The 27,156-nt window shown below is 39.2% G+C and overlaps 2 protein-coding genes across 6 annotated transcripts in view; one reads left to right on the top strand and one right to left on the bottom strand.

Annotated features, from left to right (window-relative positions):
• Positions 1 to 25,548, bottom strand: part of LOC134354828 (mesoderm induction early response protein 1-like) — a 50,633-nt gene extending 25,085 nt beyond the window's left edge. For 2 of the 5 annotated variants that reach the window (XM_063064177.1, XM_063064179.1), the window contains exons 1-7: positions 25,525 to 25,548; positions 24,781 to 24,805; positions 24,275 to 24,420; positions 11,339 to 11,557; positions 7,803 to 7,935; positions 5,542 to 5,606; positions 1,976 to 2,048 (exon numbers count right to left, since the gene is read on the bottom strand). In XM_063064177.1, coding sequence (XP_062920247.1) covers positions 1,976 to 2,048; positions 5,542 to 5,606; positions 7,803 to 7,935; positions 11,339 to 11,557; positions 24,275 to 24,420; positions 24,781 to 24,805; positions 25,525 to 25,533 — 670 coding nt within the window. In that variant the 5' untranslated portion in view covers positions 25,534 to 25,548. Of the gene's footprint in view, positions 1 to 1,975; positions 2,049 to 5,541; positions 5,607 to 7,802; positions 7,936 to 11,338; positions 11,558 to 24,274; positions 24,421 to 24,780; positions 24,806 to 24,932; positions 24,954 to 25,524 lie in introns of those variants that run through there. The other 3 variants (XM_063064181.1, XM_063064178.1, XM_063064180.1) reach the window with 3 other exon arrangements.
• Positions 25,549 to 25,780: 232 nt separating this feature from the next.
• The window catches only part of dnai4 (dynein axonemal intermediate chain 4), a 96,776-nt gene continuing 95,400 nt past the window's right edge, over positions 25,781 to 27,156 (top strand). Inside the window, exon 1 of the mRNA XM_063064950.1 lies at positions 25,781 to 25,994. Within this exon, the coding sequence (XP_062921020.1) occupies positions 25,969 to 25,994 (26 nt within the window). The 5' untranslated portion in view covers positions 25,781 to 25,968. The remainder of the gene's footprint in view (positions 25,995 to 27,156) is intronic.

Below are 27,156 nucleotides of genomic sequence, written 5' to 3'. Positions count from 1 at the left end.
CAATAGCATCTTGGCTTATTGATTCATGAAATGCATAAGTTAACATGCAGGCACACCAACTAATAAAGTAAATGGCATTGTCTTTACTGCATGAGAGTTGCTGTACAGGGAAATAGGGCTTTGGTGAGGCCACACCAAATACTGCCTTATATTTGGGTCTTAATATCCAAGAAAAGATACACTTGATCTGGCAGTGTTATGACATAGATTCCCCAGTTATGGGATTCATTGGAAGAAGAATTTCCATTTGATGAATAACTCTAATCCCGGTATAAATTTACAGCAATTTGGAAGCATGATAGATGCTCCCACTTAAACTCAAGGTTCTGAAAGAGCTTGATGGGGTAGATACCGAGATATTCATTTCCTCTGAAAGAAGTCTCAAGGAGGATGATACAAAACCTTAGCTCATGGCTAAACACTAAGGAAGAGAGACAAGAACTCTGCGGATGCTGGAATCTTCAGCAATGCACACGAAATGTTAGAGATGCAGGTCAGACAGCATCTATGGATGAGAATAAACAGCTGATGTTTTGGACAGAGACCTTCACCTAAACTGGAAAGGATAGGGACAGATTCATAATGATAAGATCAGGGAGGGGGAGGAGTACAAGCTGGCAGATGATGGGTGAGACCAGGTGAGGGGGAGGTGGAGGGATGATGTAGGAAGCTGGAGGTGATAGGAGAAAGAGGTAAAGGGCTAAAGAAGGAATCAAATAGGACAGGAAAATGCACCATGGAATAAAGGGAAGGAAGGGGGGAGTCAGAGGGGAGTGATTAGCAGAAGTGAGAAAAATTGATGCTCTTGCTATCAGGTTGGAGGTGGAAGGTGAAGTATGAGAGTGACCTCATGGTGGCAATATAGGTGGCCATGGACAGACTGGTTGGTATGGGAATGGGAAGTCTAACTGAAATGGACAGCCACCAGGTGATCCTGGCTTTTGTGATGGACAGAAGAAAGGTGCAGTCCATCACAACAGCCAGGATCAGCCCTCAATTTGTGCCTCACTGATGTAGAGAGGCTGCAGCAAGAGCTGCACAGACTTGCAGGTGAAGCGTTGCCTCACTGGAAGGACTGTTTGGGGCCCTGAATACTGATGAGGAAGGTGGTTTAGGAGCAGGTATATCATTTATCACCACTGCAGGAACAAGTGCCAGGAGAGAAATTAGTAGAGAAAGACAAATGGACAAGGGAATGACATAGAGTGACCCTTAATGGCAAGTAGAGGGGGGCAGTGGGGGGGGGGGGCAAATGTGCCTAGTGGTAGGATTCTGTTGGAAAAGTTGCATAGAATGATATGCTGGATACAAGGCTCAAGGAGTGGTAAGGTAAGGACAAGAGGAACCCCATCTCTGTTATCATGGTAGGGGTAAGGAGTGATGGTTAATGTGCAGGAACTAGAAGAGATGCAGGTGAGAGCAGCATCGATGGTAGTGGATGGAAAATGTTACTTTTTTGGAAAAAGAGGACATCTCAGATGTTCTGGAATGGAAACCATCACTCTGAGAACAGATGTGATGGAGACGCAGGAACCAAGAGAAGGAGACAAGGAACTAAGGAAGATAAAATCTTTTATTTAGCATGTTACAAATCTTTGGAATTTTCCGTCTTATTTCATGGAGACCAAGGGGATAATGCAATGGGAACATGGACTTACTGTATAAATTTCAAAAGAGAAACCACATGACTCCTATTTTTCAATTGCGATATAATAAGTATATTTGAAAGTAGGCTAAATAAAAGTTATAGATCTGTATGGTAATAGAGAGCTTCACAGTAAAAGGGATGTTGGAGGGGGGGGAGAGAGAGAGAGAGATAGAGAGATAAAATTTTAATGAAGCTAAAGGTAAAAGTCTAACATAAAACTTCTCATAGTAGGAAAATACAATTAACTGGAACATAGTCCACAATTCTCAACTGCTTCTCACACCAATATGGCATCATTAAAGAAACACATTCTACAGAAGAGCTTACCCTTTTCATTCTCTTTGTACTTATAAAAGCCTATAGGAACATCAGCCTGGTACTGGGAGCCCACCATGATCTCCTATAAAGAAACATCAACTACCATTACTACCTACATTTGAAGAAGGTAGGGTTACTCTAAGTAACACATTATAAATATATTTTACACAAGACTGACAACCGGTAAGATACACCCAATCAGCTCCCTGAGCACCGATTTTGACACTCAGTTACTGGTTTCCTGCATGCTTCCTAACTTACTTCCACTAGCATGGACACTTAAATCAGCAATACAATGGCAAAAACTGAATCAAGTTTTTAATAGAAAGTTTACGATAAAAACATAAGACTATACAACAGAGTTTATATCAAACCTATCTTGTTGTTCAATTGTCAAGTCGAGTCCAACTCTTCGTGACCTCATGGACTGTAGGGTCCTTAGAGTTTTCATGACAAGATACAGAAGTAGATTGCCAGGTCTTTCTCCCACGCAGATACTGCTGCAGCCCTGGTTGGGACCCGGCTGGGTTTGAACTCAGGACCATCTGCCTTGAAGTCCCATGCTGATGTCACTACACCACCAGCCAGCCCATATCAAACCTATTAATACCTTTATATTTAGCATAACATACTATTTAAGAGTGATGACACATTCAACACTGTTCTTCCAGTACAAAAGGTATTAGGCTTAATGATGCCCGAACCAGTAGCCCACATAGCAGGGTGGGTTCAGAGTGGGGTGATTTCAGGCAACGGATCTTGACCTTACCCCTGAGCACTGATCTTGACACTCAGTTACTGGTTCCCCGCCTGCTTCCCAACTTATTTCCGCTAGCATGGACACTTAACTCAGCAGTACAATGACAACAACATAAGCTTCTGGAATTTGGTGGGAGATTGTGAAATACTGTAAAGGCCTGATGCATACACTGACTCACACGACAGACAGATATTGAATGGTTCATTTCAAGTTAACTCTACTTGGTACTGATTGCCCTGAGTCTTGGCGTACTGAACGCTTATGAGGTTGACCCTCACACCAGATCAACTACAAAATACTGATAAATTCATGAGGGCAGCTCCAGTTTTTAATTTGCCTCTAAAACCCAACTGTTCCATTGGCAGATTGTCTTCAATGCTATTTTTATCTGATTAGAGATGAGTGTGTAAAAATGTTAGAGGTTGTTGACAAAAGAAAAATTACTTGGTAGCATTTGGGTTTAGTGGGTATTTTCCTAGTTTTAAGATAGCAATGACTGGAACTGCACCAGGCTTCAAGGATTATCCTGGCGTGAAGGAGTTGTGAGAATAATTGAACACTGAATAGAACTGATCAGTGACCACAACATTAAGAAGGAAGTGATTCTTAAAGCATTCCTGCAGAAATATCCTGAAGCACAGTCAATCAGTGCAGTGAATCTTGCATTGGACAATTTCTCTTTAGTCCTATCAATTTTGCTGCGGCCCTTAGGTAAATTAGCTATCAAATGTTCTTTATGTTGAGGGCAACACTATAAACTCTCATTTGGAATTCAGGTTTTGAGGCCAGGTTTGACTTAAAGGTTACAGGCATGGACACAAGTGATGCTGTCAAAATACTGAACCGTGATGTTAAGTGACCAGTTTATTGGGAAGACATCTTTTGATGGTGCTACTGATGACATAATTATCTCATGTTATGTTCATGTATTAAAAGCAAGTTATTTATTCTGTAAAAATTGAATTGTAAATAAATGTATTAAAAAAGAAAAGCAACTCATTTTAATGAAACTGATAGAACTCAAAAGCAATAGGAATCTGGTAGTCCAACAATAAAAAGAAATATATTCTGATATTTTCAAATTTGCTATAATTAATATTCTATGTGCGTGTGTGTGTGTGTGTGTATATATATATATATATATATATATATATACACACACACACACATATATACATACACACACACACGCATATATTTTATATATATATAAATAAAAAAAACAAAAAATGGAGACACCTACTGGAATACCAAGTAGCAATGAGCTTTCAAGCTTAATACACGATAGATATAATGTCTTACCTTCAAAAGAAATTGTAAGAACACATCCATGATAGAATTTAAGCCCAGATTGAATTTAACTTGCAACCTTTTGAATTAGGCATAATACAAAGGTGTATTGGGACAAAGGATGGCTAATACAGATCAAAGTAGAGAATCATAAACCAAATATAGCAGATGCTTGAAATCCAAAATAAAAAAAAAGTTAATAAATACACAGGTTTGTGGGTTGGCAACAGCACATGATGAACGTTGAGCTCTATAACAACCTACCGATGCTCTCCACTAAAATCGAGGTGAGAAGACAAACTAGCGGGGCACTGTCCATGCCACCCTGAGCTACCTGCCAGCCTAGTCATCATATGGGAGCCCAAGCACGGGAGGATGAACCCTGGGCGCCCTCCCAAGACTATGGTCAACATGCTCCTAGAAGACAGCGGCACGGCTAATGTAGATGAACTGAACACACCGATGAGGGAGAGGGAGAAGTGCAGAGTCCGTCATCGCGCCTGACGCCGGCCCCCTAGGCCTGAGTTGATGTAGTAGTAATAGTAGTTTGTGGGTAGTTTCTATAACATTCGAGGCTGTTATTTTTTTCACAATCAAGAATGGGGTAAAAAAAAAAGTATGTACAAAGGAAAGAGAAGAACAAATGTCTATATTAGAAAGTTAGGAGATTAAACCACAAAAGGACGGTGACGAAAGATACGAGGGGGTAGTATAAAGGACAAGATCAATAAAAAAGTGATATAGCAATGTAAATTTTTGAAACAATACCTTAAAGTACTAACTCAACATCGTGTCTAGAAAGCAATCTTATTTTTACTTGGATTGGGAAGGAGATGCTGATGATAATAAAGAAGTGGACTTGGGTAGGGAATAGTGCCTTCTTAATGTTGGTGTTTTAGTAGTAGTGCAATTGTGAACTGTTGAATGTACAGTCTGGCGCTATGAAAAGACAGATAAACTTGCTGTAATTTGGGGTGGGAGAGGTAAAAGAGCTGAAGTGCTTGAAATAAAAATAGGCACCGTTTAGGACTTTAAAGTAACCTGAAGTTATATAATCTTGAGTTGAGGAAAAAGGAAAACATTTCAAAAATATTGTTTTGAAATTAAAGATTATTACTTTACTTGCTTCACCATTCTTTTTGTTTCATCTCTACTACCCTCAACCATATCATAAACCTTCCTTTTATTCTTTCTTTCATTTGTCTCTTTCTCTGCATCTTAATGCTTGTTATCTTTTTAATCTTTTGTCCAGTTATGACAGATTGACATGAAAATTTACTAATGCTTTCTCTCTGCAGATGCTACCTAACCAGACGTGCTTCTCCAGCATTGTTGTTATAATTACATATTCCAAGGTAGACATTAACAGAAATCAGGACTCATTACTAAGCTGGAGACTAAAACTAAAGCCAGTTATAACTGGTGCACAGCACAGATCAGAAAAAAAGGGAATAAAAATATCATTTGTGAAATGCAATATTTTAAAATCATAGTTATTGTAGGAAATATTGAAATACTATATCACCTTTTTCCAGTCCTCTGAGGGCACATAATCTTCATCATCTTCAGATTCCTCTTCTCCTTCATTGCCTAAGAACATTGACAGGCTAGTTTTTTTTCCCCTCAGTGATATGGAAAGAACTTTCATTTAGCGAATAACTGAATATTTTGAGACAATTTTTATAAAATTATAAACATTTTTAAAACTTCCGGAAGTATCAATGTTACTAGAAAAAATATTATTACCCCCTTTTGGAATTTTATAGGCTCCCTGGAATTAAATATGTAAATATACTTCCAGTACATTGCAATTTTAAATTCTGAATCAATGCACCATTTTAAACTCTGGTGTACCTCAGTCAGTACAGATTACAATAGTTCTAGTGAGCACAAAGACTCACTCTTGCATAACGATCATTATGATTTTGACTCAAATGACTTAAAATGCTCTGAAAGGCTAATATTTTATCCAGAAATTGGTCTTACATTTTCCTATTACGAGGGGTAATTGATAGGTTCGTGATCTAAGGTAGGAGTCAATTTTAGCAAACCTAGCACATTTATTTTTCAACATCGTCCCCTCCTACATTTACACATTTAGTCCAGCAGTCGTGGAGCATACGGATCTTGGACCTCCAGTAAGTGCCCACAGCAGGAGTGATTGATAAGTTCGTGGCCTAAGGTAGAAGGAGATGAGTTACTAACTTCAAACTTTCTGCATTATCACTCAGAGTTGAATTGCATGTGCATATAACGAGAACTGTATAACTCATCTCCTTCTACCTTAGGCCATGAACTTATCAATCACCCCTGCTGTGGGCACTTTCTGGAGGTCCAAGATCTCTATGCTCCATGACTGCTGGACTAAGTGTGTAAATGTACGAAGGGACTATGTTGAAAAATAAATGTGCTAGATTTTCTAAAATTGACTCCTTCTACCTTAGGCCACGAACTTATTAATCACCCCTCGTATTGCTAATAAGGTTAAACTGAAATGAAAATTATTAGAGAAAGGGAGAGTGAAGAAAGATGTTCTCTTGTTTTGTATTTTATCTATGTTTTCTAAACAGCCGAGGAATGAAAATTTGTATCCAAAATATACCAAATTTGTGTATAATTACACTAGTCAATTAGTTAATTCTGTTCCACATCGAGTGAACTCGAAGCTGTCTTTGGATTTATTTATTGAGATACAGCGCAGAATAGGTCCTTTTGGCCCTTTGAGCCACGTCGCCTAGCAACCCTCAATTTACCTAATCACTGGACAATTTACAATGACCAATTAACCTACCAACTGGTGCATCTTTGGACTGCAGGAGGAAATCTGAGCACCCAGAGGAGCCCATGCAGTCATGGGGAGAACATACAAACTCCTTACAGACAGCAGTAGGTCCAACTTCATAAAGCCACAATTGTTTTATACCCCTGAACACTTCTGGTTAACAAGAATTAAACAATTGTAACCATAATAATGATTTCATTTGGGACAATATATCTTAAAATAAATGAAAATCTGAGCATGGTTCTTCCAAGAGTACACGTAAAATCATACAAAAATAGACACGTTATTCAATTCAGTCATGAAAGCTGATACTGCTTACTACAATTAAACATAGCTTCATGAAAGGCACCTGGAATACTGTATCGATTTTGGCCTCATTGCCCAAGATAGAATACGCTTTCCATAAAGTGGAAGTTCACCAGATGCATTACAAGTTTCGCAATTAAGAGGTTGGACTGACTATGCCTGTACTCTTTAGAATTTAGAACAAGGGATTTCACTGAAATGTGCAAAATTTTGACAGGGCTTGACAAGTGGATAAAGGGAAGATGTTTCCCCTTGGGCTGGAACCAGGTGTGAGCCTCAGTGTTTTGGAATTGATGTGACAAGAGCAGGAACACAAGAAAAGGAAAAGAATTAGCCACTATCATTTTGAATGACAGAGCAATCCCAAAGACGCAAAGCCTTTTGTTACGCATTTATCTTTCTTTATCAGAGGCATTAGTAATAAACTGGTACTATCGTTGTACTGTACTGATCTTCAGCACAACTGTAGCTTCTTTAATATTGTGTGATCTCTATTATTTGAATTATGACAATCTGTAATGATATTTCAAGTGCGACAAACAGTTAACAATTATCCTTATTTTACATGCAAGAGTTACTACACTCCCTAGCTGTGGCAGCTGTTTCTAGGCAATAGTGCATTGTAAGAGCCATTGAGACCTTTAACAATGGAATGCTTAACACTGTTTCATCCATATACATGCATAAATAAATTATACCTATGTCTAAGTATTTACATCTGCGTGGGCGGATCATCTCCTGTACATCTTGTGAGGTCATCAATGGTACAAGGTCATCATTGGAAGACTGAGTTTCATCTTCATGTCCACATGAATTCTTTAGTACTTCCTGCTGTGGATGTCATAAAATATATGCAAGTGTATTAGAAAAAGATCAACAACAGAAGTTTAAATAAATGAGCCAAAATATGACTAATAGCTTCTCTATAGGGCTAAGTAAGCACATTTTTAGAAAAAAAGGGCAAAGAATTACTCAGGAAGAATATGAGTGAAAAATGCCTTAAGGGAACTGCAGAAAGTAACTATTAAATCTTCCAAGAAAATAAATAACTTTCTACTTGTAATTTACTTCAGACATTTATTTTGTCTTTACAGTGTAGACACTAAATTTCCATTTCAAAAATCCACTCCCTTCACAAGCATACTGTGGCTATAGTGTAAATCTAAAAAAGTGCATGGCAATTATTTGCTAATATTTCTTCCAACAGCTTTTTCAAACCCACAAACTCCAACAGCAGAACAAATGTAGGAAGCAAATAAGTACCCGCATTTCCGAATCTCATCTCAATCCTATTTTAATCCTGTTTTGGAATAGACTGCCATTTCCCTCACAAAAACAAGTTTATAAACTCAGAAATCCCTCATCAATGAGAGTATATTCACAGGTACTATAGCTTTCAGCAGTGTGAAGTACTTAGCTGTTTCGAGCAGGCTTCAATTATATTGGTGCCCAAGAAGAACGTGGTAACCTCCTCAACGATTATCGTCCAGTAGCAAATGTGATGAAGTGCTTTGAGAGGTTGGTGATGAAACAGATCAACCCCTGCCTGAAAAGTGACTTAGATCCATTCCAATTTGCCTACTGTCACAACAGATCAAAAGCAGTTGTCATTACACTGGCCCTTTGCTCAATCCTGGAACAACTGAATAGCGAAGGTACATACATATCAGGAAGCTCTTCATTGAACATAGCTCAGCATCCAATATTATCACCCCCTCAAAACTAATCAATAAGCTCCAATTCCTTGAACTCAATACCTCCCTGTGCAACTGGATCTTCGATTTCCTCACTTGCAGACCCTAGTCAGTTTGGATTGGCAACAATATATCCTCCAAAATCTTCTTCAGCACAGGTGCACCACAAGGTTGTGTGCTTAGTCCCCTGCTCTACCCACTTTATACTTATGAATGTAAGGCTAAGCACAACTCCAATGTCACGTTTAAGTCTGCTGACGCCACAAGTATCATTGGTGAGGTATCACCAAATAGGAGAGGGATGGAAAATCTGGCTGTGTGGTGCCCTGACAACAACCTCTCACTCAATGTTAGCAAGGCCAAGGACTTAGGAAACTGCCTGTCCTCAATGCAGGGGTCAGAGTTGGAGAGGGTTAACAACTTTAAATTCCTCGGTGTTATGATTTCGGGGATCTGTCCTGGGTCTAGCATGTAAGTGCCATTATGAAGAAAGCACAGCAGTGTCTATACTTTCTTAGATATTTGCGAGGATTCAGCATGTCATCTAAAACTGACAAACTTCAAAAGAAGTGTGGTGGAGAATATATTGACTGGTTGAATCACAGCCCGGTATGGAAACACCAATGGCCTTATACAGAACAGTTTACAAAACGTAGTGAATACAGCCCGGTCCATCCTGGGTAAAACCCTCCCCACCACTGCACATCTACACGGAGCGCTGTTGTAGGAAAGTAGCATCCATCAAGGACCCCCCACCACCCAGGCTACGCTCTCTTCTTGCTGCTGCCATCAGGAAGAATGTATAGGAGTCTCAAGACCCACACCAGCAGTTTCAGGAACGGTTATTACCCCTCAACCATCAGGCTCTTGAACTGAAGAGAATAACTTCACTCGTTCCATCACTGAACTGTTCTTACAACCTATGGACTCACTTTCAAGGACTCTTCATCTCAGGTTCTCGATATTTATGGCTTAATTGTTTATTGTTATTTCTTTTTGTATTTGCAGTTTGTTGTCTTTTGCAGAGTTTGTTGTTTTTTCTTGCACATTGGTTGTTTGTCCACCATGTTGGGTGTGATTCTATTTAGTTTCTTGTAGTTACTGTAACTGCTTGCAAGAAAATGAATCTCAGGGTTGTATATGGAGACAGGTATGTACTTTTATAATAAATTTACTGTAAAACTTTGAACTCTAAGGAAGTAGAAAGAGGATTACTTGGTGGCATCTGCTAGGACAAATGCAAATATAGACTCATGTAGGAGCAGCTTCACAGAAAATGATCTTGTGGAAGATGCAATATGGAAAAGAACCTTGTCATTAAACAAAGGAGTTTTTTTTACTGTTTGCGTCTGCCATTTTCTAATGTTTGCTCTAAGCTCTCACTTTTCTGTTTAGAGAAAGCTTCAAGAAATGACAGCATGGAGTAGAGGAGAAGAGTATTGTTATTCAGTGGAGCAACAAATAATCTGTTAGAGGAACTCAGCAATGGGGAGGGGGGTGGAGGAGAAAAATTGTCAATTATGCAGGGTTTCAAACTTGATTAGATCTGTTACTCCATATTCCAGCATCTGCAGCCCCTAATCTTCCATCATTGTAACTAATCAGCATAGCTACAAATCTGAAGGAACCTGAATCAAGCTGTAGTCCTAAAAGAGGAGGTTGGAACAAATTCGAGGGAGCAAATTACAGATTGGACATGTTAGAAAGGACAGACAAATGAAAGATGGCAACGATGAACATTTTAAATGACAGACATAATGAAAGACAACCATGTGGGAAGGTTCAAGGTATAAGGTATAGGGAAGGAAAGGCAGCTAAATGGTCAAGTACTGGGAAAGTTACAGAATCCAGAATTAGGTGCTGTGAAAGGGTAGCGACTTGAAACGGTATACAAAGAATGCAAGGAAGATGTAGAGAATGATACAAAGGGCAAAGGAAATTTAAAAAGCAAAAGACAGCAAGAAATAGAGGAACAGTAAATGAACAAGGCAAGGTAGTTGACAATGAAATGTGATTTTTGTTGTAAGATGTTAAATGGGATGAAATAATATACTTTGAAAAGGCAATTTGGCAGATGTACAAAACATAGGTTCGTCTTACTTGGGGATGAACTGAAGTATTAAAAATATTTTGCTGCAAATTTTAATAATTTAAGTGACTAAATTGATCTGATGGAAATGGAGCTTAAGATGTGCAACATAGGTCAGAGGCCCAATCCTCAGATAGAAGTACCCTCTGATTCAATTCAAGCTGGCAAGGTAATGGAGAGTTTGTGAAGGATGACACACAATAACAACTGTCCAGAAAGCAAATCAGAGAAGAAAATTTAGAATTAAGGGATAAGCAATCTTCCAAAGAACAAAAATAAAATCTAGAATGGTTCACAGGTAAGTTAAACATAGCATAAAAATTTTCTTATCATATTACATTTCATTGAAATCCCAACATCATCAAACCATAAGGCCATAAAAACCTCCATACATAGTTTGCTCTGATGAAGATCCTATACATCAAACTTTATGCAACTAACTTAAACTAACCTGATTTATACTTATGTCGGGTAAGTCCTCTGTCTCTGGAACTTCACTACTTCCACTATTTTCTTCGTTATCGCCTTCATCCCCATCATCATCATCCTCTGCTTCATCATCATCTTCTTCCTCATCGTCCTCATCATCTTCTTCATCTTCACCAGGGAATGGTATTGTTTTTCCATAACCATACAAAGCCAATAAATCTTGAATTGGCATTTCCCCTTCCTGAAGATAAAAGAAAACGAGAAAGAAATGATCAGTTAAAGGAATTGAAAATTTTAAAAAACTGGGTATTGAAAACATGAAATAAAAACAAAGTTCTGAAACTACTTATCAGATCCAGGCACTATCTGTGGAGCACATACTGTACATAACGCTTCAGGTCAATGATCCAATTAAATTGAATTTAGTCTAATTAAAGTAAGTGCCTTTGTTTTCCAAAAAAGTTTCAACATATAAAGCAAACTGGTTATCTACCTGGATCTCAGAGCAACTTAGTAGTGTCTTAAGTTGAATTTTCAATGACATTCATTTGTTTAACCTTGAGAAGTTGAGTAAAGCACAAAATGATTTATATTGCATTGTTAGTGCCAGAGATTGATGAGTTCAGTCATGGATTTGTGAGGAAGAATTATTATCAGTATTAGTACTCCTGGACGATGGGAAATATTCTTCAGTTAATAGCGAGGAACTTCTACACTATAGGAACACATCATCAATGGACTGGTTAGTTGGACCCAAAAGTGTCAAATGGAATTCAATCCAGAGAATTATGAGGTGACACGCTTGGGAAGAACACAAGTAAAGGAATACACTATAAATTGTAAGATATCATGAAGTACAGAAAAACAGAAGGATCAGGTTGAGTTGGTCCACAAATCTGTGAAGGTAGCAGGATAGAAAATGTGTCAAAACCTTAATAGTTTTGACACAAAACTCATCACCGGATTTGCTTCTGCTCTAAGTCCATTAGGTGATCAGTGATGATTTAGTCATCAATGAAGTCAGGTACTAAACCTTAGATACTAAAATCAGCTGAACATATAACAATGGTCACCTTGCCTGGTATGGATCCCAAATACAGTAACTTCGCAAAGCAAATCAGGTGCAACATTGGCACCAACACACTGTTGCTCTTCAGTCACCGCCCTTTATGGAGAGTCTCAGTAAATCAAAAAGTGAAAGTAAGAAAGCATTCCCAACTAACTGCTCTGGACAAGCTCAAATTGGATTATTGTCATGGACAACTGGGTCAGTCTTAGCCGTGACAATGGAAAGGTTCAGATTTGTTCTCCATGATGAGAGGCAATTACAATATTAATGGATTTCATTGGATCACATAACATTTATACTGTGTTACTTGACACATCAAATACATGCCAACTTCATACAATACTAAACTGGTTAGTCCACTTTCTTTCCTTCTGCTCATAGTCTCACAAAATCTTTCCTTTCATGAAGAAAAGTTTCATCAAACTCATCTATTGCATTGAATGCACTTATAAAAATTAAAGGCTCCTAAGTATTCATCACTCTGAAATATACCAAAGACTTATAGATCTCAGGAATGAACATATATTTTTGGTATCAACAGTAATCTATATAATACAGGAAGCACTACCTGGCAATTAAGTGTTACAGCTTACTTACTATTACAAGAAACAATATCCCCAGCAATTGTAGGAGATAATTAAGGATTCTTTTCAGATGTAATAAAACACAGGCTTCCAGAATGTGTAGCTTAACTTCACATACTGGAAGCCCACATTATAATGAAGTATCATACTGCAAAAGGTAAAATAATCACCTAATGTTATTGGGCCTCGAAGCGCAACACTGCTAATATGTATTCATGCTAGAATTAAAAGCTTTTCATTAGTAAAATCAGAAGTACTCAGGACAAAACTGACTTGTATTGGGATACAAAAGAAGATGATCAGATCAAAAATCAAGGATTCAATCAGTTTGGTTTTCAAACAAAAAATGTAGCTAGATCAATTCATACTGTCATCATTAAAACATTTAGCTGTATACCCCATTTAAAGTTTTACCATACTTATGTCTTAAGATGCAAAAAATTATTTTTGTTCAACTTAAATTATACCTGTTATCTGAAAAAAAAGTAGAAAAGACTTAAATACCCAGCAGATTTGAAAGGCTGGCTCCGTAATAGGAGTCAAACTGGACACACTGGAGGCTGGGGTAAAACCAATTTCCCTATGGAATATCCTAGCAATTCTGGACAATGTTTCTCAGCCTCTGCATGCCGCCTTGGCTGAACAGAGGAGCACTTTTAGTAATAGACCAAGACAACTGCATTGCTTCAAGGAGTATTATAGAAACATAGAAAATAGGTGCAGGAGTAGGCCATTCAGCCCTTCGAGCCTGCACCGCCATGTATTATGATCATGGCTGATCATCCAACTCAGAACCCTGCACCAGCCTTCCCTCCATACCCCCCGATCCCTGTAGCCACAAGGGCCATATCTAACTCCCTCTTAAATATAGCCAATGAACTGGCCTCAACTGTTTCCTCATCTCTGTCCTAAAAGGCTTCCCCTTTATCCTCAAACTGTGACCCCTCATTCTCGACTTCCCCAACATCGGGAACAATCTTCCTGCATCTAGCCTGTCCAATCCCCTTAGGATTTTATACATTTCAATCAGATCCCCCCTCAATCTTCTAAATTCCAACGAGTACAAGCCCAGTTCATCCAGTCTTTCTTCATATGAAAGTCCTGCCATCCCAGGAATCAATCTGGTGAACTTTCTTTGTACTCCCTCTATGGCAAGGGTGTCTTTCCTCAGATTAGGGGACCAAAACTGCACACAATACTCCAGGTGTGGTCTCACCAAGGCCTTGTACAACTGCAGTAGTACCTCCCTGCTCCTGTACTCGAATCCTCTCGCTATAAATGCCAGCATACCATTCGCCTTTTTCACCGCCTGCTGTACCTGCATGCCCACTTTCAATGACTGGTGTATAATGACACCCAGGTCTTGTTGCACCTCCCCTTTTCCTAATCGGCCACCATTCAGATAATAATCTGTTTTCCTATTTTTGCCACCAAAGTGGATAACTTCACATTTATCCACATTAAATTGCATCTGCCATGAATTTGCCCACTCACCTAACCTATCCAAGTCACCCTGCATCCTCTTAGCATCCTCCTCACAGCTAACACTGCCGCCCAGCTTCGTGTCATCCGCAAACTTGGAGATGCTGCATTTAATTCCCTCATCCAAGTCATTAATATATATTGTAAACAACTGGGGTCCCAGCACTGAGCCTTGCGGTACCCCACTAGTCACTGCCTGCCATTCTGAAAAGGTCCCGTTTATTCCCACTCTTTGCTTCCTGTCTGCTAACCAATTCTCTATCCACATCAATACCTTACCCCCAATACCGTGTGCTTTAAGTTTGCACACTAATCTCCTGTGTGGGACCTTGTCAAAAGTCTTTTGAAAATCCAAATATACCACAGCCACTGGTTCTTCCCTATCCACTCTACTAGTTACATCCTCAAAAAATTCTATGAGATTCATCAGACATGATTTTCCTTTCACAAATCCATGCTGACTTTGTCCGATGATTTCACCGCTTTCCAAATGTGCTGTTATCACATCTTTGATAACTGACTCCAGCAGTTTCCCCACCACCGACGTGAGGCTAACCGGTCTATAATTCCCCGGTTTCTCTCTCCCTCCTTTTTTAAAAAGTGGGGTTACATTAGCCACCCTCCGATCCTCAGGAACTAGTCCAGAATCTAACGAGTTTTGAAAAATTATCACTAATGCATCCACTATTTCTTGGGCTACTTCCTTAAGCACTCTGGGATGCAGACCATCTGGCCCTGGGGATTTATCTGCCTTTAATCCCTTCAATTTACGTAACACCACTTCCCTACTAATATGAGGTAATTCTTATCCTCAGCCATTAGGCTCTACAATGAGTCAATCTATAGCCAGGGAAGCGATGACCCCCTCCCGTTAGACTGTTTAAAGTAACTTATTTTTTTATTCTTTCTTACTTCTCTTCTAATATTTGTATATCTGTGTATTTGCAATGCTACTGTGTCGCTGTAATTTCCTTTAGGGTCAATAAAGTATCTATCTTTCTAAGATGTTTCCTATGGTGGGGGGTATCCAGAACTAGAGGGCACAGCCTCAAAGCTGTGGGGCAATCTTTTGGAATAGAGGTAAGGAGGAATTATTCTTAGCCAGAGAGTAGAGAATTTGTAGAATGCTCTGCCACAGACTGCAGTGGAGGCCAAGTCAGTGGGTATATTTAAAGCAGAAGTTGATAGTTTCCTGATTGTTTTGGGCATCAAAGGATATGGTGAATGGGGTCGAGTGGGATCTGGGATCAGCCAAGATGGAATGGCAGAGCAGACTTGATGAACTGAATGGCCTAATTCTGTTCCTATGTCTTATCTATCAGTCAGGTAGCATCTGTGCAGAAAGAGTTAACCTGTCAAGTGCCAATCTTTAGAACTGGGATAATTTATAAAACAGGCACGTTTAAACTTCCAGATAAAATGGGAGTGATGGAAATAAGAAAGGGACTATCTACAAATATGTGGAGACCGAGAGATAAGAACCACAGAAACATTTTCATGTCTTAGGCCCGTGACAAGAACCTATAATGCTGACATCCAAGAACAAGCATATTTCTATCCATGATCTTCTCTTTAAGGAGGGTGTAATGGTAGCCAAGAAAGAGGTGTACAAGCCAAAACATCCAGAGTTGCAAGCAGTGGCACAGCTAATAAAACTACCAGCTCATAGGTCTAATGACCCAGGTCCAACCCTAACCTCCAGGGTTGTCTCTAAGGAGTTTGCATGTTTTCCCTATGATCACTTGGGTTTTGTCTGGGTGCTCCATTTTCTGCTGACATTCCAACAATATAGGGATTAGAAGGTATACTGGACATCATAAACAGCCCTTTGTGTGTAGGTGAACGATAGGGCAAGTCAGTAGGAATGTGCAAACAGTAACTTGGAATAGGGAATGATTTGTATGAATCTATGTGCTTAACGGTTGGCTGAAGGGCCTGTTTCCATGCCATACTTCTACTTCAGCGGTCCCCAACCACCGGGCCGCAAAGCATGTGCTACCGGGCCGCGAGGAAACAATATGATTTGGTGATATGAGTCAGCTGCACCTTTCCTCATTCCGTCACGCCCACTGTCAAGCTTGAACGCACACAAGGTCATTACCCGCATGACATCCATGTCAGCGCGGGAAGGTGATCAACTCCTCGAATTTGCAAATGACGGCAGGCTGAAAAGTATGTTTGATGTAACATCTCTGCTAGCATTCTGGATCAAAGTCAAGGGTAAATATCCTGAGATAGCCACAGAAGCACTGAAAACGTCGCTTCCATTTCCAACATATCTCTGCAATGAAAACTAAATTGCGGAATACACCGGACATATGGAACCCCCTTCGAGTATCGCTGTCTCCTGTCACTCCTCGATGGGACCATCTTGTTGCAGGGAAACAAGCCCAGGGCTTCCACTGATTTAGTGATATTGGTGTGTTGCAATGATTTCATATGTTCATACGGGGAAAATATGTGCTGTGTGTTTAATATCCAAACATTACTTAAAATATTATGATGCTATTGACTTATGAAACCATCGAACAATTACAGCACGTTAACAGGTGATCTCGGCCCTTCTAGTTCATGCTGAACTCTTACTCTCACCTAGTCCCACCAACCTGCACTCAGCCCATAACCCTCCATTCCTTTCCTGTCCAATTTTTCTTTAAATGGTAATATCGAACCTGCCTCTACCACTTCAACTGGAAGGTCGTTCAACACTTACTTCAAGATCCCCTGATAATTGACATATCACTATATTCATGCAAGGAAAATATGTGCTGTGTTTAATATTAATTTCGTTAGATAAACCCTTTTAGAAACGAAATTGAGCGTATTAGCCACTTATCACCTATATTCCGGTCATGATTAACACCCCGCCCCCCAAACAGAATTGCCAAAAACAATTTGTAGAAAAAAACCAGCACATACACGCATGTGCACTGGTGCCCGCGCAAGGCTTCATGGTCATTGTAGTCTTTCTCGGGGTAAACACAACGTATTTGACTGCTACTCTTGTCTGTTGGCAACCCTACCCCCCCCCCCACCCCGGAGTCGACTGGTCCGCAAGAATATTGTCAATAATAAACTGGTCCGCGTTGCAAAAAAGGTTGGAGACCCCTGTCCTACTTGACTAAAACAATCCCAATCCATACATAAAAACAGTCACGCAATCTTCAACATATCATGGCAATGATACTATTTGTTAATGATACTACTATTCATACTCTACTTCCTAGTATATGTAGTACCCATCAAATAACCCCCAACTTCCTCCAGAAATTGTCTAGTCAACAGTACCAGATGTACTGTAGGACTGTCAAGCCAGGCCTACAGGTTCATCTGAGGATTGTCCTGTCCATACAGGACATTGTAAATACCTCAAATAAATGTACAAAACAAATATCAGTTGAAATGCAGAAATCACAGCAACAATTCTCCACATTGGCAGAGAAAGTTTGATTTGTATCAGAACAGGAATGGGATTGAAAAGAAAAATAAAACTGCGGGTGTAGGTAATCTGAAATAAACGAAAAATGTTCACCAGGCCAGGCACCATGCAGAGAGACCAGAGTCCACTACACCAGTCCCTGCCACCATATAAAGTCATTCACCTGAAACTCTAATCGTACAGTTCCACCAGACTGGCTGCTGCAAACAAAGCTTCAATACATCTGAATTAATACTGATCTGCATCAACCATCTTGGTCTCCTATCCAAGGCATTCTCTTTGTCCTCTCCATCCCTCTCCAGTTTTAACATGGTTTGTTTAAAAACAAAATCCAAAGAAGTTCATTGAACTCACATTAACCGTCTTTCCAGATACTGCTTGACCTGAGTATATCCAGCATTTTCGTTTTAATCTCAGATTCCCAAATCTACATTTTTGTCTTTTTAGTTACTACTTCCTCCCACATTAGTAATTTAGCTTTATAAATGCTGTGTATTTTAATTACCACTTAATTAATGAATTGCGCCACAAGGTGCAAAATAATGGAGAACTTTTAATATAAAACAAACTCCTTACATTAGTAAACAAACATCTTTTATTACCTACTACCACAATGACATTTTGCTGAGATTAGCAAATGACAGATTTGTTAATAATGATCTCGCTTTTTTTTAATATATTGGATAAAACTGCCAGGTATCCGTTTTGAATATCTTGAAAATGTCAACAGACAATCTTTTGTTTTGACGTCACAAATTCTTATTAATCTGGACCTGACAAGCTGGTGAAGTTGTACGGCACTCGTCTTCATTGGTCAGGTCACTTGGAGTACGAGGTGGGGACTAACATCATAACTGTACAAGATATCAGTGAGACTCTCACTTGGAAGCATTAAGTGCAGTTCTAGTTGCTATGTCATAGGAAGACAGTAATTAGGCTAGAATGGATGCAGAAAAGGTTCACAAGAATGTTGCTGGGATGGAGGGCTTGAGTTACAAATAAACACTGGATAGACCGAGTTTGTTTTATCTGGGGCAAAAAAATCACTAAGGGATAACTTTATAGATGTTAATAAAATTATGAGAGGAATTGATGCGGTAGATGGGTATAGACTTTTCCCCAGTATAGGGATGTCTAAAATTAAACAGCTTACGTTTAAGATGAGTGGGAAAAGGTTTGACGGTGAGACTAATTAGGAGTATTGTGCGCAGTTTTGCTCTCCAATCTACAAGGAAGACGTAAATAAGCTTGAAAGCATGCAGAAAAAAAATTTACAAGGATGCTGCCAAGACTTGAGGACTAAGTTATAGGGCAAGATTGAATAGATTAGGATTTCATTCCCTAGAGCAGGGGTCGGCAACCTATGGCCCGTGGGCTGGATGGTATTTTGACCAGCTCACGAGCAAATATTGGTATACTATGCTTATCTGGCCCGCGAGCAATTTTTCCTTATTCTGAGTGTTTCACGCAACCACACTGATGGACATGCAGGGCGTCTTGTTACAGTGGCCCCAGGTTCCCTTTTGTTCCAAACCAAACACTGGTATATACGAATGACCGGAAGGCAGACTACCCTATTAATATGTATTAGATACTCTCCATGCACGTGTGGGTTTTCAGATGGGATCCTTCAAATTTGTAAACAGAAACAGCGTCACTGTGTCTTAACAAGTAATCCACACTAAATATCCAGATATTTACATGTGCTACGATACTTGTTGAATAACTTGCATTTTGAAATAAAACCGAAGAAAAACATTCCAATGGCAATGAATGCAAAGCGCAGGAAGGTAGACAATAAGTGCCAACATTCCTAAGACACTTGGACACTAGATTACTTCCTTCACCGAGCAAGCTGGGAAACTAGTTTGTCTCGTTTGCTTAGAAAAGGTTGCTGTGAAGAAGGTGGCAAATATTAGGCGACATTATGAGACCCGGCATAGTGGAAAGAAAGCTGCAATTTTGGGAGTACCAGCTTCAAAAAGGAAATTGTGCACATTTTCCCACTTTTCAAAAAAAGTAAAGCACAAGATCCAGGCATTTTTGTAGATATGGTCCAAGAATTGAGAAAAGAGTTTTCATCTCGTTTTGCTGATTTTCACTTGCATGCAAATGAGCTCAAGCTGTTTGCTACTCCATTTGATGTGGAAGTGAACACTGCATCAGAAATTTTTCAGATGGAATTGATTGAAGTGCAGTGTGACGACATATTGAGATGGAAATTTCATCCTGAAGATGTGTCAGTGCTTCACTTCTACGGGAAATATATTCATCCAAGTCGGAAGTATCCTAACTTAGTGGACCATGCAAAAAAGATGGCATCATTGTTTGGCAGCACTTATCTGTGTGAGCGATTATTTTCAAAAATGAAGCACACCAAAAACCATTTGAGAACGAGATTGACTGATGCCCATCTGGATAATGTCTTGCTCTTGGCATCAACAAGTCTGACACCCAATATTGAGAAGCTTTCAAGCAACAAACAGCATCAAGTTTCACATTGATTTATCGACTGTTTGCATCAAAATTTTCTTTTTTATTATACTTAATTTACCACCATTCAATGCATCATGTTCATACATTTCATGTTTAAAGAATCTTTATGTCCTTTTAATAGGTTCAAAAGATGCCTTGATTGAAATAAACTGCAACTAAACTGAGTTCCTTGATTACTAATTGGCATCCTTCGTTAAGCACAAATTATCTTCTAGCATTCGTTATTCATTAATTTGAGGCAAAACATAACTAGATGCATTTAAATGGAAAATTCCCATATTTCAAGTTTTTTTATGCAATTTATCTGGCCCACCATCTGCTCATTAATACACGATCTGGCCCACAGAGGCAAAAAGGTTGCCAACCCCTGCCCTAGAGCGTAAGAGAATGAGGGAAGATTTGACAAAGGTACAGGTGTCCCCCGCTTTTCGAACGTTCACTTTACGAAACCTCACTGTTACGTAAGACCTACATTAGAACCCTGTTTTCGCTTTCAGAAGGTGTTTTCACTGTTATGAAGAAAGGCAGCGCGGGATAAAAAAATCAGTGTGTGCCCCAAGCAGCCGCTCTGCCCCGGATTCGGAACGGCATTGCTTTAACATGTTGCATTGAGCAGCCATCAGCAGGATGAGTTCTAAGGTGTCGGAAAAGCCTGAAAGAGTAAGGGTGTTACACTACTTCTACTAGGCTGTGTATTTTTACGTGTTATTTGGTAGATTTGGCAGCTTCATAGTTTAAAGGTTACTGGAGAGCGCGTTTATACCAACAGCGCTTGCGTGAGATTTTCTGCCGAGAGCGCTTGCGTGAGATTTTCACTACGGAGATCTGTGCAGGCAATTGTTGTCGAGAAGTATTTCTACTTTATATAGGCTGTGTATTTATCATATCATTCCTGCTTTTACTATATGTTACTGTTACTTTAGGTATTTGGCATGATTTGGTAGGTTATTTTTGGGTCTGCGAACGCTCACAAAATTTTCCTATATAAATAAATGGTAATTGCTTCTTCGCTTTACGACATTTCAGTTTATGAACCATTTCACAGGAACGCACTACCTTCGGATGGTGGGGGAAACCTGTATACAAAATTATGAGGGGCTTAGAGAAGGTAAATGCAAGCAAGCTTTTTCAATTGAGGTTGGGTGAGACTAGAACTAGAAGTCATGGGTTAAGGAGAACATAAGGGGGAAACTTCTTCACTCAGAAGATGGTGAGAGTGTGGAATGAGCTGCCAGAGGAAGTGGATGTGGGTTTGATTTCAGAATTTAAGAGAAATTTGGATAGGTACATGGATGAGAAGGGTATGGTGGATTATGGTCCAGGTGTAGGTTGATGGGACTAAGCAGATTAATAGTTTGGCACAGGCTAGATGGACCTGTGCTGCAGCATTCTATGACTGTGTGTGGAAAAAAAAGTTTGCCCCTCTGGTCCGAGAATGGTGGAAAGTACAAACTCCCACAGGAAGTGGTAGAGATGGGTACACTTGCAACATTTATAAGATACTTGCAGATGTTCATCGATAGAAAAGGGTTCTAAGTATATTGTCCAAACGAGATAGCTCAGGTAGGCACTTTGGTTGGTACAGATATAGTGGGTTGAAGGGCACGTTCTCTGCTGTTTCATTCAATTTCCCTCTCTACTTGAACGTTCACAAAATTGTTGGGCTGAATAATGGCTCTCCCTCCCAAAATGGCTCCTGATCCACTCCAATCTTTTTCATACTTCAAATCCATAGGTCTATGATCTATGTGACCATACACCTCATTTCACTGAGATGCAACACTGAGCGTCATAGGAAGTCATTCCTGCCTGTGGCTATCAAACTTTACAACTCCTCCCTTGGAGGGTCAGACACCCTGAGCCAATAGGCTGGTCCTGGACTTATTTCATAATTTACTGGCATAATTTACATATTACTATTTAATTATTTATGGTTTTATATTGCCATATTTATACTCTATTCTTGGTTGGTGCAACTGTAACGAAAACCAATTTCCCTCGGGATCAATAAAGTATGACTATAACTATAATGGTTATTAGTAGAAAGCAGATTTAACACTATTAACTCATTATCTGGTATACTTTTTATATTAGATAAACTCAGCAAACCTACTGATTTCTTGACATAAATGCTATGAAGTTGAAACCATTACTTGACGAAGTTATAACATGCAAGGTTATTATGGCCCCCACCACTGATCCCAAAGTAATACCAACAAAATATGTCTCTGACTTGACTAAAGTGCCAAATAAGATTGAAATCAATGAGGATGAGAGTGGAAGGTGAGTGGCTGCTCATCGCTGTCTGCCTGTATTTGATCAGTCTCCTTCTCTGCTGCCAGAAGATACAAGGTTGGATCAGCCCAGTTTGTGGACTGGAGCTGTTTTCAGAGGACTCTGCAGCTCACGTTATATCTGTTTCTGGTTATTCCTCTTTTATTGCTCGATCTTGATTGGGGCGGACTGGCTCTGTGGCCTGCAGTCAACGAACAACACGGCGCTAAACTGAACTGAATATCTCTAGACCGTTTGCAGTTTGATGCTTAATATTCCACTTGTTCTTGTTGTTTACATAATTTGTTCTTTTTCTTGCACGTGGGTTGTTTGATGTTTTCTTTGAACATGTTACCTTGTGTGTTTCTTTGTTTTTGCGGCCGTCTGTGGGAAGATAAATCTCAGGGTTGTATACTGCATACATATTTTTATAATAAATGTATTTTGAGTCTTTTGTTGGTACACTAAGGAATTAACTAGCACACCTGTAGAAACAGATTTGTGGCACTACACACAAAGATCCTGTTTTGTTTATATCATATTTTGTCAGGTTTATCTCTCACAATAAGGAGCTAAGATGCTGAAACAATTAACCACAGTCAGAGTATACATATCAGGTTCATAAACATACATTGTTCTCGTCAAACAAATGCAACTAATTTTTTTTTAGATTTTTTTAGATTTTGAGCTAATGCATGACAAATACGGAAGTAGTGCTGCCTCAAAGATTCCAAGTACAAATCCCTGTTTATTGAACTCTACAGTAAGCCAAGACAACCTTTCACTGTGAATGATTCTATGACTTCATTCAAAGGTGGACTGCAAGTTCTTTGAAGGTCCACAACAATATTTATTCTTCAACCAGTAACTCATTGCTTCTGACAACACTGTGTAAAAACGGACTGCTATGTTACCTGTACTTCAAGACCAGATCAATTTCAAGTATACAAACAAAACACTCATACTTCCAAATATTTCCCTTTTTTTTTAAAAAAACAGAATCCATGAAAATATCCTGTAGTTGTCTTGACCAATACAACAGGTCTAACGGTGGTCTTCTGCATTGGAAATACTACCATTGTAGATCTAACAAAGGCTCTTATGCATTAGACATTAAGATTAAGTAATTGGGCTAAATGGTCTGGTCATATTGTTCTACTGAAATTCCACATATTGAATAACAAAATAATAGTTTTTCATCGATCTCTTGTTATATTTCATTTATTCCGTACTTACATCTCTAGATTTTTAAATATGGTCAATGCAACCAAATTCCAGAATAACTCAGCCACAGAAGACAAACAGTAGTTATGAAAAGGCATTATTCTGACCTGAGTTCAAAGACCGGTGGTTTTCCCCAGGGAACAGCACTGGGCCCTTCGTGTTTTTTTAAAGAGATGCTACACAGTAAAATACTTTTCCAGCCCACAATACCATGATCTATCACCAAGGCTGGTTAAACAAATTTTATTTAAAATTAAATAAGTAAAAGAAAGCAACTTCATAACATTTAAGAAATACATAATTGTTCATAAATACAAAAATTGTGGTAAGGAAATCACTCTACTTCTCAATGTTACAGCACAAACCCATAACTAATCTAAAGTTACTTACTCTTTCAAGATCTTCAATTTCCGAGCTGAAATTGTTGTCACCTTCCATCATTTCCTCCTCCTCAAGTGTTCTCTCATCATCAAAATCATGCACCAACATATCAACAGATGGGTCAAAATCATGGTCCTCCGAGCCTGCTGAACCCCCTGTAGAAGGCATTTTTGTTGGATGATGGGTGGAAAGCATACAATGTAATGGTTTTTACTTCTCAACATAATTAACGATAATTTTAAGCACTAGATTCTGCTTAAATATTTAATAGAAATCTTCATGATCTTTGTATTTTGACATTGACTTTACAATTCAAATGACAGCAATTTTCCATCAAAATCTATTTGATTATATGTTTAAAGCAAGCTGTTCTTGAAAGTATCTAGATTTAAATGTACACCAAATCATCTGATTTAATCACTGACCAGAAAGCCAGTATTTTTACATAATATGAAAATGCAACTGAAAGTTTTTCATAAACATAGACCTTAAGGAATGTTTTACATTTACTCTACCTGGGCTTGAGCTTCCCATGGAAGGCTGTGAATTAAAATAAAATTAAGAAGATTCAAAATAAATTCACTGGTAGTCATTTAAGAAAAAACAAGAAGTCGATATCGAAAGTCTTAAATGGTATTTTAACAATAATAAGTAACGCGGATATTACTTTTTTTAAAAAATCACAAAGCAAGTAATGTTTAGAGGCAATAATACATATACAAAGAGGAAAAGTTAGCCGGCTGACTGGGTGGGTTGCGAGGAAAGTTTCTTTAATGGCAAGCCGCTACTGGCGGACTTTTGGACCGAGCCTGGGCCAAAGTAAAAAAAAATAAACAAATTCCAAAGTAAATGTGATAAGTGCTGTAACTCAAGTACTTTATTTGAAAATATTTCAGGGAAGACGCAGTTTTTTACTTTTTTAAAAAAAGTGACGAATTCCACGAGGAAAACCCCTTTTCAAGGCCTAGCGGATACGAACGGAACTTCAATATGGGAGGGAAAGCGCGCCGCGAAGCTAAGCTCCAGCACGGCGCCCAGTGATATTTCTTCAATTTAATAATTTTTAACCTTAAGAAAAACGCAAAGTTTATCATTTGAACGACTGGTCTTTACAATTGTATTTTTCTTTATAAAATATAACGTGATTTGAATTCAGACTCGTGATACTTAAGTTTGTCAATAATTATTAAGCATAAGATTTTAAAATTAACTTTTGAATTCTGCCAGAACAGCCAAGTATGTTGACGGGTCCGCCTTACCTCCGCCATTTTCTACTTTCGGGTCGGAGAGTGAGGTTATTACGTGACCCGGATGTCCTCCCCATCCCGCTCTCACCCTCGCCGTGACGTCATGGATTCGCTGATTGGATGCGGGAGGATCTTGGCGAGTCAGTGCCAAGGGAGATGCCCCGTGTACACTTGGCTGTTTGGCAATGCATTCTTTAGTCAACTGGCTGAAACCGTTTGCAAAATACGGGCGTAAAATTGTATTTGGAATTCACTGGCACGATTTGAATGCCGGCCAATCGAGTTGAAGTTTCTTACAGGTGTGGGCGGGGAGAGCGGGTAACTATGGAAGTGATATCACCCGCCCCCTGACAACCATACCGTCGCTTGGAAACGGGCGAAGCTGGTTCGAGTGCGGTAAAGCTGCAGGTCCGTCCGCTTCAGGCATAATCCGGTTGCAATCACAGCAAGACGGGAATGAAGAAAGTTGCTGCCGTAGTAGCGTGAGTTCTGTTGAATTTTGTGGCACAAAATAGACTGGTCCTGAACTTACTTTTCCATCTGGCATAGTTTGCATTTTGTTGTGTGATTGTTGGGGTTTTTTGTATTGCTGTATTTGTGCTCTATTCTTGGTTGGTGCGGCTGTAACGAAACCAAATTTCCCTCGGGATTAATAAAGTGTATCTATCTATCTATACATTTTGTCTACCTGGTAAAGAAGGCTGGTGGGTAATTCTAAAGGCAGTGGGCTGTCCTGTGATCTTTAGTGTATACGCTCATTCCTAGATCATTTCAATTTACTGAGGAGGGCTCTTTTCCAAAGATTTATGGGAAGCTGGGATAGGTCCTACCCGTTATATATATTTTGACAACACACATCAAAGTTGCTGGTGAACCCAGCAGGCCAGTCAGCATCTCTAGGAAGAGGTACAGTCGACGTTTCGGGCCGAGACCCTTCGTCAGGACTTTGATGTGTGTTGCTTGAATTTCCAGCATCTGCACATTTCCTCGTGTTTGGATATATATTCTGAACTGTCTTACGAAAATTACATTTAGAACACTGGCTTGGTGTTCATAGTAGCAAGGATATTAAGTTCAAGCGGCTTTCCATTTATTTTTCTGCTGACTACTGCCTCGGCAGAAGCAAGCGCCATTCAAAGAGCCATTATAGATAAGTACACATGTCCAGCCCCTGAATATGAAATTGAAGGAACCAATCTGTCCATCCCTTGATATTTTTGTGATGGCTTTGTATACTTTCTGGTAAAGAAAGCATAATCCTGAAGCGTGTTGATAACGTCGAAATAATTTGGAAGATATTGAAATGAATTATAAACCATTTTGGAGCGGCAATATTAGGCGATTGGAGAGTTGGTAGCATAACGCTGAAATCTGCGATGCTCAATATTTTGGGAGAAAAAAATAGAAATTTTTTTTCAATGAGAAGGGACTGAGGAAGTAAAAAGAAACAGCCTGAAAACATACATTATTTCTTGTAAAGTTGATATAGTCATATAAAAATGCTTTTTTCAAAGATTTTGACAGCTGGATAACTTAGAGAGGTGTTGTTCACTCAACCTGTAAGCTTTGTGTCAGCTGTTTGACGGGTGCAGTTTATTCTGCCTCCCCATCCCTACCTCATCCCTCTGCAACAACACTCCCTCC

This window comes from Mobula hypostoma, chromosome 12 (genome assembly GCF_963921235.1).
Source record: "Mobula hypostoma chromosome 12, sMobHyp1.1, whole genome shotgun sequence".
Classification (NCBI taxonomy): Eukaryota; Metazoa; Chordata; class Chondrichthyes; order Myliobatiformes; family Myliobatidae; genus Mobula; species Mobula hypostoma.
The sequence above is the reverse complement of the archived record's forward strand: the minus strand, read 5'-3'. Positions and strand labels throughout refer to the sequence as shown.